The sequence below is a fragment of the Ciconia boyciana genome, chromosome 3 (assembly GCF_034638445.1).
Source record: "Ciconia boyciana chromosome 3, ASM3463844v1, whole genome shotgun sequence".
In the NCBI taxonomy this organism is placed as follows: Eukaryota; Metazoa; Chordata; class Aves; order Ciconiiformes; family Ciconiidae; genus Ciconia; species Ciconia boyciana.
In genome coordinates this window covers 84,778,875-84,796,793 of record NC_132936.1, presented here as the reverse complement: position 1 = coordinate 84,796,793, position 17,919 = coordinate 84,778,875, and the positions used below count along the sequence as shown (strand labels likewise).

The following is a 17,919-nucleotide window of genomic DNA, read 5'->3' as shown; positions in this document are numbered from 1 at the left end:
GGAAAATAAATGAAACCACGTACCACAGGCGTTTTTCCCCCAAAACGAGTGCAACAGCCCCAGCTGATGTTTTATGTGTTCATATTGCTCCCGCGCCCACAGAAACCCAAGCGCTGCACTGACGTCGTGGCTGGGAAGAGCTTACTCCCCGCCACTCGGGCCAGGCCGGGCCGGGCCGGGCCGGACCCCCGGGGTGGGGCGGGGCGCGGGGCAGGTTTTCGGCGAGCGGCGGAAGAGGGAGCGGGCGCGGAGGGGCTGCCTCTCCGCAGGGCGCCCTTCCCGGCGCCTCCGCCGGGCCCGGCGCCTCACCACCCGCCCCCCACGGAGCGTTACGAGGGCGACCCCGCTGCCTCCCGTCCTCGTCCTCGTCCTCGTCCCCCTCACCGGCCCGGTCCCGCTCACCGCCCCGCAGCGCCGCCCTCCCTCAGCGGGGCCGCCCGCTCCGGTCCCGCGCGCCGGAAGTGACGCGCGCTCAATCGCTTCCCCCCACTTCGTGAGGAGCCATGAGGGGCCGCCGGAGGGGCGCGGAGCTGCGGCGGGCGCAGGACCCGCCGGCGGCGGCGGGGACAGGGACAGGGACAGGGACGGGGACGGGGACGACCGTCATCGCGCGCCCTTCCCGCGCGCGGGGGCGAGGCGGGGCGGCCGTCGGCGGGCGGGCGCGCGCTGAGGCGGCGGGGCGGCGCGGGGCCGGGGCCGGGGCCGGGGCCGGGGCCGGGGCCGAGGCGGAGCAGTACGTGGTGGGGCAGGTGGCGGACAGCCTCTGCCCGGGCGGGGCCCCCGCCGCGCCCCTCGCGCGCCTCTTCAGCGCCGCCGCTGCCCCGCCGATGCTGGTGGCCGTGCGGGGGGTAGGTGCCGCGCCGCGCCGCGCCGTGCTCCTCCTAGCCTGCCGGGGGCCGGGGATGGCGCGAACCGCCGGGCGGTGGGTGCTCTGCCCCCAGAGGCCCGGTCACGGCTGGGGCGGGGGGTGTCGGCGGCAGCGGAGCGGTTCCCTCCTGCCTGCGCGTTCGTGCCCGAGGGGGGCCGAATAACGGGTCGTGGGCGATTGGCGGGCGGGCGGGCGGCTTCCCAGGGAGCCCCATTAGCCAGGAGCCCTTCCTCCTAGGAGGTGAGTAGCAGGTCGCTTTTCGCCATGTGGTGGTCCCCTCAGGGCTGGCAATGCCGTGAGGAGGGCGGGTGGGTGCGACCGGTGGGGTGGGCGCAGAGGTGACCAGGCAGACCTGGATGTCAGAAGCACTGCTTCTTGCAGCTGATGGCTTCAGTTAGTGGTGTTCCAAATGAATTACAATATATAAAATAATAGTAGGGTGTTTCCAGAATTTTGCTTTTTCAAGTTGATTTGTTTTGGGTTTTTTTTAAGGAAAGTAAGAAAAGAAAGCATACAGAAGTGGAGAAAGCGTCAGAAGACCAGAGCTCATCTGTCATACAAGAACCTCCTATAAAAGCAAAGAAAGCTAGAAAGAAGGAACTTTCAAAAGCAGAGAAAAAATTGGCAAACAGGTGAGCAGATGATACCTTTTTATAGTAAGGCTAAAAACCCAACATCTAGATTAATCATGAGATTATGAGTTCAGTGAAAAAATAAAGTTCTGTTCTACTATTCGTTTTGAACCTTGTGTTTAAGAAGATTATTTTTAAGAAGATTGTGAAAATTTTCTGCAGTTTGCACCAGAAAGTAGTAAATACTTCCAGCTTCTTGAAGTTGTAGGTCCATGAAGAGGTGCTGGAGCATGTCTAAAGAAGAGCAACAAAGCTGGTGAAGGGTGTAGAGCACAAGTCATATGAGAGGCAGCTGAGGGAACTGGGGTGGTTTAGCGTGGAGAAAAGGAGGCTGAGGGGAGACCTTATCGCTCTCTACAACTACCTGAAAGGAGGTTGTGGTGAGGTGGGTGTTGGTCTCTTCTCCCAGGTAACAAGCGATAGCACCAGAGGAAATGGCCTCAAGTTGCGCTGGGGAAGGTTTAGATTGGACATTAGGAAAAATGTATTCGCCAAAAGGGTTGTCAAGCATTGGAAGAGGCTGCCCAGGGAAGTGGTTGAGTCGCCATCCCTGGAGGTATTTAGAAGACGTTTGGATGAGGTGCTTAGGGACATGGTATAGTGGTGGTCTTGGCAGCGTTAGGTTAATGGTTGGACTTGATGATCTTAAAGGTCTTTTCCAACCTAAACGATTCTGTGAAGTGCAAACCCCCTGTTAGAGAGCTAACAGGTCTAAAGGTTGTAGATGTAGACAAAAAGTTCTCTCTGGCATGGGGTGATGCTTTCTAACTGTAGCTGGCTTTATTCAGCAGACCTGCAGTCAAAGGAGCAGCGACGGTTTCAGCAGCAGCAAGTTACCAGACAGAGTTAGTTGTCCTTAGCACACTTGCCCTCTTCTGTGACACAGAACTACTCTATGACACTGTCTGTTCCCTTAAATACGCAGGGTTGAACCAAGACGCTGTCAATGCAGGCAGGAAGCTACTCTCAGTGCAGCGAAGTTTGGATAATGAAGTTTGCTTGATTGTAGCTCCAGGCAAACACCATGTCCTCTCTCTGACACTGTGTGTTGTTGCATCTTCCATGCCCCTGAAGCTTTTGTTTGCTGTTGTGGTGTCGGTAGCCTTCCAGAGGCTTCTTCAGGTCTGCTGATTGTTGATGCTGTTAACAGCAAGTTTGGACCGATAGAGGTTTGTTAGTGTACGGATGGATCCCAAAGGATTGTCTGTTGTGAGTGCCCTGGATACTGGGAAGAACTAAATCTCTCCTTAGTTCCAGCGCGCAAAGACGAATTTCCCCCCCCCCTTCAGTTTTAGAGGATATCAAAATGATTTACTTCTGAATTCTTTCTTCACCTACTAAACACCTACTAAATAGTGAATGCAATGTCCTGGGGACAGCAAATAGTTTTCCATGTTATGGAATGGTCAGATATGTTTGTTTAATGCATAAGAAGCAAAATAATGTTTGAAATTTTATGTTGAACATAATTTAAAAGATAAGTTAAAATACTTATCTTGGAGGCTTCAATTCTTTGACCTCAAGTTTTTTTCCCATCAATTATAATTTGCTTGTCTTTTTCTAATAAGGGAGAGTGCTTTGGAGCAGGCAGATGAAGAGGAGGAGCAAAAACTGGTTCAAAACAAGGCAAAGCAAAAAAAAGGGGCTTCTCGTGCCATCACCAAAAGTGTTGCTAATTCAGATACAGGCACTACTGTAAAACAACAGAAGAAAAAAAAGGTGGCTGATGAAACAGTAAACAGAAGAACAGTGTTTGTTGGAAACTTGCCTGTCAGCTGTACTGTTCAGGTATGTGAGTGGATTCTGTCAGCTAGAGAAGTGAAAAGAATTGCAACAGTCCTTAGTTTGAGGGGATGTTTCCAGCTGAGAAGTCGTACGTATTTGTGACTAAAATTGCTTTTTGGGAAAGTAGGAAATGATGCTCATTATCAGAGACCACTAGAGGCAATCTCTTGTTTTACCGGAGTTAGGCTTTTTACAGCAGGGGATGCAGTTGCTCTTTCTTTAGTAGAATTGGTTAGTTTCTTTTTCAGTGAAAAATGACTTAATAAATGAGAACTACAATTACAAAGCTAGAGACTGCTTCTAACTTTTAATGCAAATAATCCTTCAGATTGTTGCATAAAATACGTTAAATTATACTTTCTTCCATAGTAAGGTGTATGAATTCAGTTTTGGCAATCTGTAGAATAAGAAGCTGCCACAAGAAACACAGGAACAGTTACAAATTATTTGCATATTTTTAGTAGCCCTTTAATGGACCTTGTATAAGTAAAATGAAAATAGTGTAAAAACAATCTTACTAATAAATATTCAACAGTAATCGTTATTACCAGGATGCAAAAAATGTATTGAGTATTTGTAATATCTTCTGTTTAGGCGCTGAAATCTCTTTTTAAACAGTATGGACAGATACAATCCATTCGATTCCGGTCTTTGGTAGGTTATTTCCTCTAACGTTATATAACAAAATTATGTTTCCGATCTTAAAGGGTAGTATTCATTGGTGCAGAAGTGGGTTTGGGTGTGTATTTTTTGCCATTAGAAGAATCCTTGGAGGTTTTACCACAGAGGCACCGCAGATGCATCTTTCCTTTCATCACATTTTACTCTTCCTGTAGCAGCAGTTGATACTATCAGAGCTGTATTTTCTCCTTAAGAAGAATGCTTTTATTGTTGCTTGTTTAGCGAAGGTATTACTTACTTGTTTTTAAATCATAGTAGCAAAGACACATATGATTGTAAATCAGTGTACTCTGTAAAATACTTGAAGATAACAGTCTGGAATTCAAGAAGTGCAACAGATGAAGTCAAAGCAAGCTGTCTAATTCTGAGGTCTCTCTAGATTATCTCTAGGAATAGCCAGTTACTTCATTTGTTCACTGTACTGACTACATCACTTTGTGTGGGAATGGTACCTGTTTGAATTAATCTTTCTCTTCAAGTATTTGAGATAAATTGACAGTAGGCCCACTTAACTAAAGCTCTTTTTATCTTAAAGGTTCCAGCAGAAGATACTTTATCCAAAAAGTTAGCAGCAATAAAGTAGGTTCCTCTTGTGAATTTTGTGCTTTATTTTTCAAGGCAAAAATTATTTTTAAGTGTTGGTTGTTGCATATTTGGCTATGTTAATTGTTTAATTTTGTGTTTCTTTCTTTTGTAATTACATTATTACCTTGTGTGTATGTAAGTTTTCTTGACAAGTGAAAAATAATTATGTGCCCAGTATACTAGTAAGTAATTAGTTATCTTAGGCTGCAATTCCTATATTTTAGGAAGGAGGAAGATGCTAAGAGTCTTTAATTCCTTTGGATGTATTTATGAGTTGGGGAAGCTTGATCAGGGTGCATATACAGGCTGTGTAAGATGTACAGTGAAACTCCCTTGGGCATAAGGGGCTAGCTTGACCTTTAAGAGACATAAAGTTGTTACTGTGCACAAAACAAGAGGAGGCATAAATGTGTTTAACAAGAAGTGCTTGTGCACTGCACAACATCAGATTTATTTAAACAATATGTGTGTCTCTCATGTTCCAGGCATAAGGTGCATCCTAATGCGAAGTTCATTAATGCTTATGTTGTATTTAAGGAAGAATGTGATGCCATTAAGGCTCTAAATGAGTAAGTCTCAGTTTTGTTCTCATTCCCTGTTGAAGAGGCAGATTTAGAGAGTGTTAAAAGATAAATTTAAACTACCTCCTCTCTTTTGCTTGAATCAGAATAAAATGTTTTTTCAAACGTAAAAGTAAATTTGCTTTTGGAATAAAGCTATGCAGTGACATTGTAAATTAAGTAACACCCATTTTGTTTTTAAAACTTTGCTTTTGGCTACAAAAGAAATGGAACAGAAATTGCTAGTGGATTTCACATCAGAGTTGACATTGCATCAAAAAAGAGTTCGGTAAGTAAGAGGTGTGACTAGAGAAACCCTTTTCTGTGGGCTTGTGGTTTTTTGTTTTGTGTTTGTTTTTGTTTTTTTGTCTGTAACATAACTTACTGTCTTGTATCTCTTGTTTTCTTTAGCATGACAATAAACGATCTGTATTCTTGGGAAATCTCTCATATGGTAAGTCTAAAGTGGATTGTTATGCGTTGTTACTTAACGTTTATGGAATATGTTGACATTAGGGATTTTTTATTTATTGATATTTAGGGTAGTATGTTTAGGTAGCTAAATATCTTTTGCTGGAATTAATTTTTTAAATAGCAGTTTTATTTTTTAACCGAAACACCTAAAGGCGTTGTAAGTTTCTGGCAAGTTCTGCAGATTAATTGTTTTCTTTATTGTAGCTAGAATTGCAAGCACTTCTAGTTCTTGTTGTTGCTTGATGTTTTTTTAAGTAAATATGACTAAACCGCCTAGGCCATAGCTTTCTAAACTGTTAAACGTGTACTGGTACCTGTTTGTGAACTACTTCCAAGTGATACATAGTGATGGCTTCTCATTTTGATGCTGTCTTTGAGTCACAGGGTGAGTGACTCTGTCCAGGCAGCTGTTGGCAATCGGTTGTTACCCATGTGGAGGTGCTTACTGTATAGTTGAGGTCAGTGCTTGATGAATATTCAGCTGCTTCTGAGTAGAGTGGAGAGTAGATGAAGGGATCGCCATCAGGTGTGGTCCACATGAGGGTATTAATGGAGTCAAGATGCTTGGGACGAGCATCTTACTTGGGGGTGGCAGGATGCATAAATATACAGGATGAAGGTATGCCCTGTGCCTACGGCCTGATGCAGAGCCAGTGTCACGTACTGCTGACAGTGATGCTGAAACAAACGGGCTGTAGACTTCAGACTAAAACTTCACCTGTCTGAAAATCTGGATAGGTGACAAATCTGACTGTGGTGATGTTGCTAATGCCTGTTGTGTGGAGTGTGTGTCAGTACTGCATGTTCCTCTGTGCATCCTGCAGAAGAAACAGTTTGGACATTTTGCAGTGCTCTGACTTAAGCAGCTTGAACCTTTCTTAGCACGTCTAAGTCTCATTGCTGTAATTAAACCCATACTATTAAATTCAGCCCCTCCCCTTAGCAGAGATACGATTATATCTGTGTAAAGGGACTTACCATAGTATGGAGCATACCTGTACGGGGAAGAGAATAACCTGTATTTTTGTATCGGTACATCACGCTTGTCTGTTCACATAGGCATGAGAGCGAGAAAGCCTCACGCATCCAGCCATTATCAGAATAATCACATAGCAACTGTGGTTGGAAACTGTAAACCCCTTCTCCCCCATTCAGCTAAAATTCACAGCTCAGTCAATGAGCGTTAGACTTCAGGAACCGCCAGCTCAAGCTCATTATCATCAGCATTATTCTTAAAAAGAGATTCTGGCATAGAGCTACAAAAATGTAGCACGAATCTTAATTTCCACTATGTTCAAACCATAAATTAAATTATTTGAAAAATTTATTTCAGTTTTGCCTTCGTTCTTATTTGTGATTTATGTTCTATTCTTCAAAGCTAGAGGATCAGTAACCATCAAAGTAAATAGCCCTTTATAAAGCCTGCATTGTTAACTTGCTGGAATTTTTCTGAACCATTGGTATTTGTGCACCTATATATTTATATATTAATTTATATGTTAAAATATATATGTTTGTGTACCTGAATTGGTTAATATAAAATATTTGGATTTGGGCCTGGCTTCTAAAGCTGTGTGTCTTGACTGAAGAGGCATCTGTTTTGTTGTGCTTGCCTGCAGACATCAGTGATGACGCTGTGCGAGAACACTTTTTTGTCTGTGGAGGTGTAGTAGCAGTGCGAATTGTGAGAGACAGAAAGACCGGCTTGGGTAAAGGCTTTGGCTACGTTCTCTTTGAGGTACGTATGAATGGTGTGCTTCAGGACACTGGGAATTCTTCAAAATCTGAATTGGTATTTGCCTTTATGGCCTTTTAATTTTCTTTTTTTTTTAGTAATTTTTTTTTTTTATTTGTATATGACATTAAAAGGCAGCATCGTTGTGGACATTAAAAGCAGCTTGGAAGACCGGTTCTGTGCAAGCAGATACAAAGCAAACTATTTTAGGTTGTGCACAACGAAAACTTGTAAAACATTGGGGTGAAAGAACTGAACTTTAAGGGAAAGACTTAAAGGAGGGAGAGATGAGTTTGCTTGGTATAACTGTAATGCTCTCCCATTTCTTATGTGTCAAAATATGAGTGGAATTCTTTCCTGCAGCCGGTTTGTTTACTGGCTCTCCAGTTTGGATTCAATACAGCTTGCTTTCTCATGGCAGTCTCCCAGCCTCATCTTCCGTAGTTTATTCCTGCAGCCCAATACCTTTTTTCCCCAGTTTCTCCTTCATCTCTTTGCCTCTGTCCTTCATGTGTCATGTAGGCTGTTTTATAGCCCATTTTCAAGTATCTGCCTCGATGCATGGGCTACCCGGGTGTGCTGGTGTTTTAGAGCGGAGCAGAGATGTGTCATTCAATAAATAGAGCAGTTTGAGCACTCTTTATGGTAAAATCTTGCTTATAAAAATTAAAGAAAGGCAGCTATTTGAAAGCAATCAGTTGGAAGTAATGCTGCTTTTAAACTGAATGTCTGTTCTTGTAGAATACGGATGCTGTACATCTTGCTCTGAAACTCAATGACTCTCTTCTGATGGGAAGAAAGATACGAGTGAAGCGCTGCGGAGAGAAGTGGAAAGCACCACAGGAAACTCCAGATCAGTCTCGTGCTCCTAAGGACAGAGTTGATGCCACATTAAAAAACAAGAGGTGCTCTCGTGATTCCTTTGTTGGTGAAAAAGCAATCCCGTTGAAGAGCACTAAACCAAAAAGACTAAAAACTGTTCCTAGAAATAAAGCTGGGAAAAACAAAGGGTCTTCTGATAAGAATCAAACGTATAAAAGTGTTTGTTATTGTTATAAAGATTGATGTATACAAGAGCGTTCTCTCATAAATTTTTTTTGCTAATACAGCTGTAGTTGTTCTTGGTACTCACGCTGGGGTTTTTGGCTTCTCCCAGAAGGCAGTACGAGGTCCCTGTCCCTGCCCCGCTGCTGCATGGTTTTATTACCGTGTTCCAGGAATACATCTCCAGCAGAGGTCTTGCTGCAGAGCTTAATTGAATTCCTTCTTCGGGAGTTGTGTGGAGTTGCTCGGAATGACTACAGAAAAAGTGGTGATGTGATGACGTGCCAGTCGTTACCTAGATAGTTGTGGGGGTTTTTTTAACTGTTAAGCTTCAGTTTACAAGATGCTGGTCTTCTGGGCGACGAAAAGCTGCTGCTGCGGGAGCGGCGTTACGGCCGGGCTGGCCTTTCCCGACCTTGCAGCTGCGCGGCGGGAGGAGGCCGCGGGGCCGAGCGCCTTGCGTGCGGGCCGGGCCTGCCCTGCCCTCTCGCGGCATGCGTGGTGCGGCCCCGCCGCGCCTCTGGGCCGCGCCTCTGGGGTTCCCCAGCGCTGCCCCTTCCCTCCAGCGGCCTGTGCGCACCGGGGGCTGAGGCATGGACGGGGAGGCCGGCGGCGGCGGGCCCGGGGCTAGGCCCGGCCGCGCATGCGCCCTGGGGGCGGGTGGTCGCCCCGCAGGCACTGGAGGAGGCGCCCTCTGCCGCCGCTGGCTGATGACGTCAGCGGAAGCGAGGTGGGGTCCTTTCTGGCTGCCCGCTCGCCCCAAGGTGCCTGCGGAGCTCGGTGCCGGCCGCGCGGCGGGAGGGAGGGAGGGGGCGGGGGGCGGCGGCGGCGGCGCGGCGGGACCTTCCCCTCGGCGCCGGGCACGATGATGGTGGGCAAGACCAGCGCCATCGCGGCGGGCCTTTGCGGGGCCCTTTTCATCGGCTATTGCATCTACTTCGACCGCAAGAGGCGGAGTGACCCGAATTTCAAGAACCGGCTGCGGGAGCGTGAGTGTCTGGGCCGCCCCCCCCTTCCCTCCCCTCCGCCCCCAACCCCCCTCCCCCACCCCCCCTCCCGGCGGCCTCCAACGGCTCCCGCGCGCGCCCTGCCTTCAGCTGCCCGGCCGACCCGCGCGCGGGGGGCGGGGGGGCGGCACGTGGCGGCTCCGCAGCGCCCTCCTGCTCCCGGGCCCGGCCGGGGCTCGGCCGCCGCCGGCCTTCCCTCCCAGCCGCGTCGGCGGGGAGCGGCCTGCCCGGCCTCCTCCGGCGGGGCAACGTCCTTGAGCCCCCGCCGCCTGCCCTCCCGCCCTCCGCTTCAGCTCGTGTCGCCGCGGGTACCGGGCGGGAAGGGCGCGAGAGGCGCCCGGGAGGCCGCGGCAGGGCCTGGCTCGGCGGGGGGCTGGCGGGCGGCGTTCGCCCGGGCGCGCTTGTGCGAGGCAGGCCCGAGCCCCCGCGTTTTGTTGCCTCTCGTCCTCCCTTTACCTGCACCGGGGGACGGGTCGTCTCGTCGTGTTTGCTGCGTGTTGCGTAGCTATGGGGTAACTTGCGGCTTCCGCATCAGAAGCTTGCGTGGGAAATAACTCACCTCCCTTTGTTTTTCTAAATCTGGTTATCCTACGCACTCAGCCATGCTATTATCGCCACTGCGTTTATGTGATGACGTTTATTTTTTTGATTTTGGAAGACCACCAGGTAAAGCAGCGCTCTCTCTTATAGTGAAGTTGTTGCTGTGGTAAGGGCAAGAGCCCTCGGGTATTTTACCTGCTGCATTCTTAACCCTCCTGGCAGCTCGGTTATTAGCTTCCAGGATAAGAATGAATGCCAGAGAAAACTGTTGATTAATCCAAAATGTAGAGCTCTTCTGCTGTGGCTCTTCATTATTTCACATCTTCAACATTTATTTAAATGCCTTAATAATTAGTGAAGGTTTTAAATGTAACCGTAAGCATGAGTACCCAAGGTACTCAAAGTCATCCAAGGTACTCAAATGAATCATGAGAAATAAGCTGAGACTTGTTGTGCTGGGTTGTTTCTGTCGTGGAAATATCATATTGATATAGCTAATCTGAAGATAAGAAATTACCATTAAGGTAGACTTTCCCAGCAAGTAAACGGAACTTGATCAGCAGTTTAATGGATGGAAGAGTCAATAACTAGATAGGTTAAAATGAATATTTACCTGATGATGTTTAAACGTAACTTAAACACTTTGATTTTGCCTCAACGGATTGAATTTGTTGAATCACTAGTGTTGATGCTTAACAGTGTATTTATTCCGCTTTCTGTAAGTTCTTCCACAGCAAATTATATCTTTCTAATACTTCATCTTCAGGCCCTCGCTGATGTGTGTAGGAGATTAGACGCGTACTTCCATTGTGTCTTCTAAGTACTTTTTGGCCTGCAGTGCAAGTCATTCACTGGGAATTTTTAGTATCGTAAACTGGTATGTGCTTGTCTTGCACAAGCAAACTCGATTGTTGGCAGTGTAATTGGCCGTGTTCTTTTTATGATGTTAAATATGTAGTAGAGAAAATATTGGATTACATAAGATTTTTGCAGAAGCACTGGAAGTGATTTTTGCATCCCATTGTTTTCATGTTCTGAGCTTCTATCCAGTATGTTCTGAATAAACCTTAGACTTGCTCTGATTAAGAATTAACATTTTCTTTAAAGTGGAAAACCATTGTGGTCTGACAGGGGGTGGCTGTTGTCATTTGGAGGACATCACTGTATGACTTATGATCCTTGGACGTGATACACTGGGCTGCTTTTAGTTGTAAGGCTTTAGATAATATTAAGGAATTTGGTTTTATTTTCTAGTCCTGTAACTGATTCTTTAGTATGGATGCTTCTGTAGTGGTGCCAGCGTTTTTACTGTTGGATAGTAAGGCTTGGGCTATACAATACTTGACCAAAAAAGGTCCAATGCAGCAGCCAGTCACAGTTCTTCAGATGAAGATATACTGTTTCTCGGGCAATAGTAGGGGTATTTGATGAAAAACTTGTAGAAGCCACCTTTACAGCAGATCTTTTCCAGTAACATTCTTAGGATAAGATTGTTTTTCAGCCTCTGTGGTGCAACGTCACTGAAACTTGGGAGGGACAGGAGAACCTACGTGTCAGTGGATTGCCTGTTGTATTTGGTCAAGCAGATGCTGACAAATGAAGAACCAATTTTTTTTTTGCCATCCCAGTTATACTGTACATCTCTTTGGGCTGTGTCAGGACCAAAGTTTACGTTGCAAAGGCCCATAGTAAAAATGAGGTGTTCAGATTCAGGTTTCAGGGGAAAAAAAAGTGATTTCTTGGGAGGCTTGAAGAACTGCTGGACTTTGGTTTTCCAGATGTCTTAATCTTATTTATTTAGCAGCTTTTGTGTTATTTTAAGTTTTCGTGTTGCTAGTTTGGGGGCATGTCCATATTTAATTGGGACCAAAAGATAGCAAAGCTGTATGGAGCTGCTTAGTTTCCACAGCTATATTTTAAGATGACAAGATTTTAGGTGTATTTACTATTTGTGTTCTTGAATGTATGAAACAGAACTGTTCTGTATGCAAGTATAGACACGATCTCTTTGTTCAGAGACAGCCAGAATTTCTGACCGTGCTGAACTTTGCCTCAGCACCTTCTGCCTGGGCAGCTGAGTGAGAGGAGAGCAGTAGGCAGACTTCACGGATGGGAGCTGAAGATGCAAACAGCTCTTTGGTTGTTCTGCTCCTTTGTGGGGCTGGTTGTGAAGCTGCTGGGGCAACTCGGGGATTTTTGCAACCCGTGCCAGCGCATCAGGTTATCCATTGGTTCATGTTTGAAACTTACTCCCCGTGTACAAGAGCTGTGCCTGAGGGACCTGCAAGTCATGTGGAGTTTGAGAGCTGCAGTTTAGCTTTCTGTTTTGGATGGGTGCACATGCATTTCTGTATTAACTAAGATTCCTTCTTAGTTGGTGAAAGATTGCCCTTCCCCTTTTTTGAATATGATAATGTCTTTAGAAAAGAGAGAAGTTTTTAGTTTTCCTGGAGGTCCCTGAGGGAAAACAAAAAAATTTTTGTGTTTTTTTAGGTCATGCCCCCCCAGCCCTGCAAAGCCATTGCTTTTTGCTTATCGTATTACAAATGTAACTTCTGGCTGTTGTTGCAAAGATATTTTAAAACTAGTGTTACCAACGAGTATGGGAAGAATTCCTAAATATCCTTTAGAACTTTTTGGTTTTTTGTAATTGTTTTAGTTAGTGGACTTGTAAAAATGTATTAAGAAGAGGAAGAAAAATTGCATAGTAATCAGACTTGAAAGATTCTGTAGATCAGTGTTCAGTTTGAAAATCTTGGTGATTCTTCACATTCCTTAACTATTTTCAGGTTAAAGTATATGATTTCATATGTGTATGATCAGTGGTCAAAAGCTTTTATTAAATAGTTCCGGTTACCAGCATGTCTTTTTTTCTTTATCTCTGAATGCTTAACCTGGTGACTGATACCTGTTGTAATATTTTAGAAGATGTCATAGTCATGCCAAGAAAACACAATTTTCTCCTGAAAATGATGTACAAATGTTAAGCTGTTACTCTTTGTACTTTTCATTGATGTTTTCACTCAATGCGCTACAGTTGCAACATGGCTTGTTTTGATAGTGAAACGTTTCAGATACTACTTCTTTATTTTTATTTAATCTTTAAGATTTTACGTATTAACAAAACTGGTTTGCATAGTAGTGCAGTTTAAATTTTTGTGCAAATTAAAGCTTTGGAAAACTTGGAGTGAGCTAATTGAAGGCACCAACTTTCAAGAGATAAATTCTTCTTTAATATTGAAAACAACCATAATGATAAAATTATAGTGTGCTACAGTTCTGTATGACACATTTTTCTGTATATGAGGGTGTAAAATAACATACACAGGTCAATAAGTTATAGAAATTTGGGTGCTAAGGGTTATTAAGGTATTGTAGAAGGTAAAAGTGTGATCCATGTAGTTAGAATGTGAACTCCCATTATATAAAGAACACTTGATCTTGTCCATAAATTTTGTGTGCTACATTATCACTACTAGGAAATAATATTCCTGAATGTCTTAATCATGTGGACAATCGCAAATTTTTAACTAATTTCCATTAAAACTGATAGTCATATTTGGAAGTATTTCTAGCTTGTAAAATTGTCTCAAAAGAAAAATCAAGGCTGTGTGACAGTTGTTCTTTGTCAACATAACTGTTCACCAAGCAGACACTGAGGACAAATAGTAAGAGTGCAGTTGTTTAACCACAGGCTGTGTTTAAAAGTTATATTGGTGTAATGATTTCAGCTGATGAACTGATGACTTACAAAAATGATTATGTTAAGGAAATCACCACTATTACTATAATTATTCTTTCTTGTATGAATAGCTGCTACTGTAAAATATCTTTATACCCGCCTAATTGCATTAAAAGCAAGCTATATATCATTTTAATTACACTAGTTTTGCTGGAGTGGTACTTTATGTTGCAGACCAACTTTATGTCTTTAGGTTGGGCAGTTAAATCTGTAAATGTTTGTTCCATCTGTAAATGTTTGCTTCCCTCAGATTTCAGAAATGTATGCTTTACTATTGCTAAAGTTCCTGTTGGTGGTGCACCATATAGTTCAAAATTAGATAGTCTTGACTTGTAGGCAGTTCTGTGGCTTATCATTGTTAGAAATTGTGTAGAGAAATCCTGTATTACTCTAATTCTCTTTCCTTCTTCATGCCTCTAGTGCATGAGGTATGCTCTGCTGCAGGCCTTGCACAGTTGGTGTTTACCATAGCCAGCAGAAGAATTGCCATTTTGAGTTGGTATGCTACTGCCAGCCCTCATTAGACCTCTAAATGTATTCAGTTGCAGAGAGTGGGTTGCAGTCTTGTGTTCAGTCTTCAATATTTGGAATACATTACCACTTTCTTATTTTGAAAATAACTTTGATTTGTTCACAGTTTCGAACTATAATCTGAAGGCTTTTTTAATTGCAAATTAAAAATGTAAGGTGTTTTTATTCTTACAGGAAGGAAGAAACAGAAGCTTGCCAAAGAGAGAGCAGGGCTTTCCAAGGTAATACTCTGTTCAATAATGCAGTGCTATTTTAAAAGAAGTTTCATTTGTATTATTTGTAAGATTTGTTTAAAGATCTGTTTTGATTCCAGCATTACAAACACTTCCGCAAATATGCAGTCTTTAGGTTTTTTTAATGCTTGCAAATAACTATATGAAATGATTGTTCCTTTTTGTGTCAGATAGAGGCCTTGTACTAGAAAGTACAACATTTACAGTGTGATTTGATGGTGTTTTCCTCTTTGTAGTATGGGCAAGGATTTTTCAGTCTTAAAAATCATTGATGGGATACACCTATAACTGAACCTGATATTTTTTTGCTTTAAGTATTTGATTTCTCTTTCCTTATCGCCAATGGATTCTGGAAGAAAAGATAGATTTATCTCAATCAATTGTAAGAAATATAGTTGTGATAAACATAACACACCTTAGAATTTATAATTGCTACAAAACTGTGTACTTCATAAACTGAGTAGAAGTATTTCAGGCTCTGCCTCTCTACAAATTTGTGATGCAATGATATGAGACCTGAGTCTGATTTTCAAAAACATTCTGTGGACATTTAACTTAGTGGTGACACTTTTAATTTTTTTTGCCAATTTCAGTGTAACAGTATGGTTGTGTGTGTGTTTGATTTCAGTTGAGAATGTTTTCTGCTAACTTGTTTATTAACTGATGTTTAAGGGCCAACTTCAGTTTTACTGTGTGTGTTATAGTTGCCTGATCTGAAAGATGCTGAAGCAGTTCAGAAGTTTTTCCTTGAGGAGATTCAGCTTGGCGAGGAACTACTAGCTCAAGGTAATAGCATAATTTTTTTGAAGGGTAAGTTGTAAAATAATTTTTCTTTACCTTTGCTAGAAGATGATTTTTATATACTAAGATCTTTTGGGGAGTCAAATTCACCTAGGAAAATCTGTTTACTTGTTTCTAACCTTCTGTGTTCAGAAGATCCAGCAATGGAGGAGGAAAGAAAAGTGTGGATTGATTCTTAGTAATCCAATGTTGATGGATGTTTTATGTACATCCTTTACAGTGTAGAAGAAGGTTGATTTCAAAACCTTATGATTTGTCATACAGGTGAATATGAGAAAGGTGTTGATCATTTGACCAATGCCATTGCTGTGTGTGGACAGCCGCAGCAGCTACTACAAGTTCTACAGCAGACTCTTCCACCGCCAGTGTTTCAAATGCTTCTAACTAAGCTCCCTACCATAAGCCAGGTATGTGAAACGTTCCCTGTTGTTTCGGTTTGAAAAATAATTGAACTACTTCTCTTATCCACTACATCAGTCTCGAGTATTGGTTTTTGTAGTAAGTTTTTTGTATATGTTCACTTAGATTAAAAGAAGGGTTTTTTTCACCTGAAACATTAGAAAGTGTATATGAAAAATACCATGTAGCATTAATAGCAAACAGGGTAAAACAGAAATACAAAACTTCTCTCATGTGTAGGGTATGCTAAGCTCTTCTAAAGTAGAGACATCTGACCTTAGCTCTGATACTAGAAGTGGATTCACTGTTCCCAAATACAAGTTGGGGGATCAGAAAAGCGGTAACTTTCTTGCACTGGGTCTTGAGTTTTATTTTTTTAAATTGTGTATCTACAAGTGTCTGTAAGTGCTATAAAAGTCCATTAGAATTAATCTGTTGCTTTTGCTAGCCTGTTGCTTCTGGGCCAGCTATAAACACAGAAAGTTAACTAGCACCAGAATGCATGACAGTTTTGGAAGCTTGGGGATTTCCCTGATGATAAAAGTGTTTGTAGCTCTGTGTATAAAATGCCCTCCCTTTTTAGCCTGAGCACTGTGCAGGTAGCATTGGTAATATGCTAGTAGGTGAGTCTATTGTAAAATAAATAATATGTTTTACGTTCTTGGAAATGCAAGGGTACTCCCTCATGGTGTTACCTCACATAAAGCAGAGACTCAGTGCTGTGCGTCAGTCAGCTCTCTTTACAGCTCAGGCCTGGTTAGATTTTGGTTTGAGGTCCATATAGTTAGTAAAAAGACTGAAAAGTGTCAGGTATACAAGACGTAAAGATCTGAGGAAACAAGGGAGCAAAAATGTTTCCTTAGAGAACAGTGCCAAAAACCACACAGAGGTCATCACTTGAGGCTGATAGGATATTATTTATGTGACTTTGGCTTTGTTAGGCATTGCACAGTACGTAATTTCTGCGTAACTGACTTCAAAAACTTATGTCAAGTAGATTACCATTTTTAACATTAATCAGTTTGCTCAGTAATTACACTGCTTAATGTTCAGTGTAAAATTACATTGCTTGATAATCAGTTGCCTACTGTCAATTTTATGTAATTGTGAATGAGTTTTTCTCCTTCTTACAGAGAATTGTAAGTGCACAGTGCTTGGCTGAAGATGATGTTGAATGAGGTCACACCACAACAGGGGGAAAAAAATGTTTTCTTACCCCAGAAGATGAGCATCAGTAGGGGGATAAAGGGGCAAACATAGTAGTTAATGGACTGTGTACCACATCGGGTTCTACCAGAGTTAAAATTAACTTTGTGTAGGTGGGTTTCGCAGGATTTTATTTATTATCCCAGTGAAAAGTGTATTTTGATAAGAATTCATTTTATAAATACACTGTGTTGAGTTATCAAAGTATCACTAACTTCATTATTATTAAAATATGCAGTTGTAATGTTGTACATATAAGGACATAAAACTACGACCTATTAAAAACCCAATGCTCATTTTTGAAAAAACAAAGTTATGGCAATAAAGATTTATCTGCACTTGTGTGTCCCTATAGTACTACTTTAAATTTCAGAACATTTGGGTGTCAGAGCAAATGATCTAAAAATGACTTAACATTAAAATTTATTTTTAATGTTATGGCTGGTCTTCCAATGCTTTTAGTTAAGTTTAAAACCTTGTGTCATTTCCTGAGAAAATAGAGATGTGATCATTTAAACAGTAACCGATCACCTTAGAAAGAGATGCAAATCAGTATGTTAATAGATGACTGGCTGCAGAAAGAATGACAAATCCATTTCTGTCAGGAACAATAACATCTAAAGTGATGCAAGTCAAAACTGTATCTGGCAAACATGAAAGCTCTGTTAATGCAGGTGTCTGAAATAAAGCTGTTTGGAATAGAACCTGGGGCAGATTGTAAGAACTTTTTTCGGAAAGCTTGAAACGTTTTTGCAAGATAGTTAACATTTCAGTCTCTAGTTTTCAAGACCATAGAAAATGGTTGTTAACAGTCTTTGGCATTTGCCTTAAAAAAAAAAAATTGCACTGATAAGGTAAGACGATGATATCCCCAGGCTAAACTAACTAAAGCTAATGGAATTAGATGTTGTAAAATTTCGGTGTGGTGTGAATACTGTAAACTTGAATGTAGGTAAGTTTTCCTTTGCCAGTGAAAAGGAGGCAAATAACATACTGACTCAAGTGAGTAGTAGAAGCATACTTCTGAAAGCAAGTTTTCTATGGATAGGATGTTCTAAATGTAAAACAAATTGGCTTCTACTGTTCTCTGGTTTTG

General features: G+C 42.7%; 2 protein-coding genes and 1 non-coding gene across 4 annotated transcripts; all 3 read left to right on the top strand.

Moving 5' to 3' along the window:
• The first annotated feature begins 259 nt into the window (after positions 1–259).
• On the top strand, positions 260–8,396 carry RBM34 (RNA binding motif protein 34). The gene is made up of 10 exons (XM_072856393.1): positions 260–848; positions 1,361–1,500; positions 3,069–3,288; positions 3,880–3,939; positions 4,502–4,545; positions 5,037–5,120; positions 5,337–5,400; positions 5,523–5,565; positions 7,205–7,323; positions 8,062–8,396. Exons 1-10 carry the CDS (start codon positions 504–506, stop codon positions 8,383–8,385), a joined length of 1,443 nt encoding a protein of 480 aa, XP_072712494.1. The 5' UTR covers positions 260–503; the 3' UTR covers positions 8,386–8,396.
• A 771-nt stretch (positions 8,397–9,167) lies between these two features.
• On the top strand, positions 9,168–17,161 carry TOMM20 (translocase of outer mitochondrial membrane 20). Of its 2 annotated transcripts, none has more exons than XM_072856401.1 (5): positions 9,168–9,353; positions 14,359–14,405; positions 15,122–15,203; positions 15,483–15,625; positions 16,751–17,161. In XM_072856401.1, exons 1-5 carry the CDS (start codon positions 9,230–9,232, stop codon positions 16,793–16,795), a joined length of 441 nt encoding a protein of 146 aa, XP_072712502.1. In that variant the 5' UTR covers positions 9,168–9,229; the 3' UTR covers positions 16,796–17,161. The 2 variants fall into 2 exon arrangements, with proteins under 2 accessions (XP_072712502.1, XP_072712503.1); XM_072856402.1 differs by lacking the exon at positions 9,168–9,353 and adding an exon at positions 9,592–10,037.
• LOC140650417 (small nucleolar RNA SNORA14) lies at positions 10,110–10,244 on the top strand. Its single transcript, XR_012041984.1, has one exon. It is a non-coding gene; the product is annotated as a small nucleolar RNA SNORA14 (small nucleolar RNA).
• Positions 17,162–17,919: the final 758 nt, after the last annotated feature.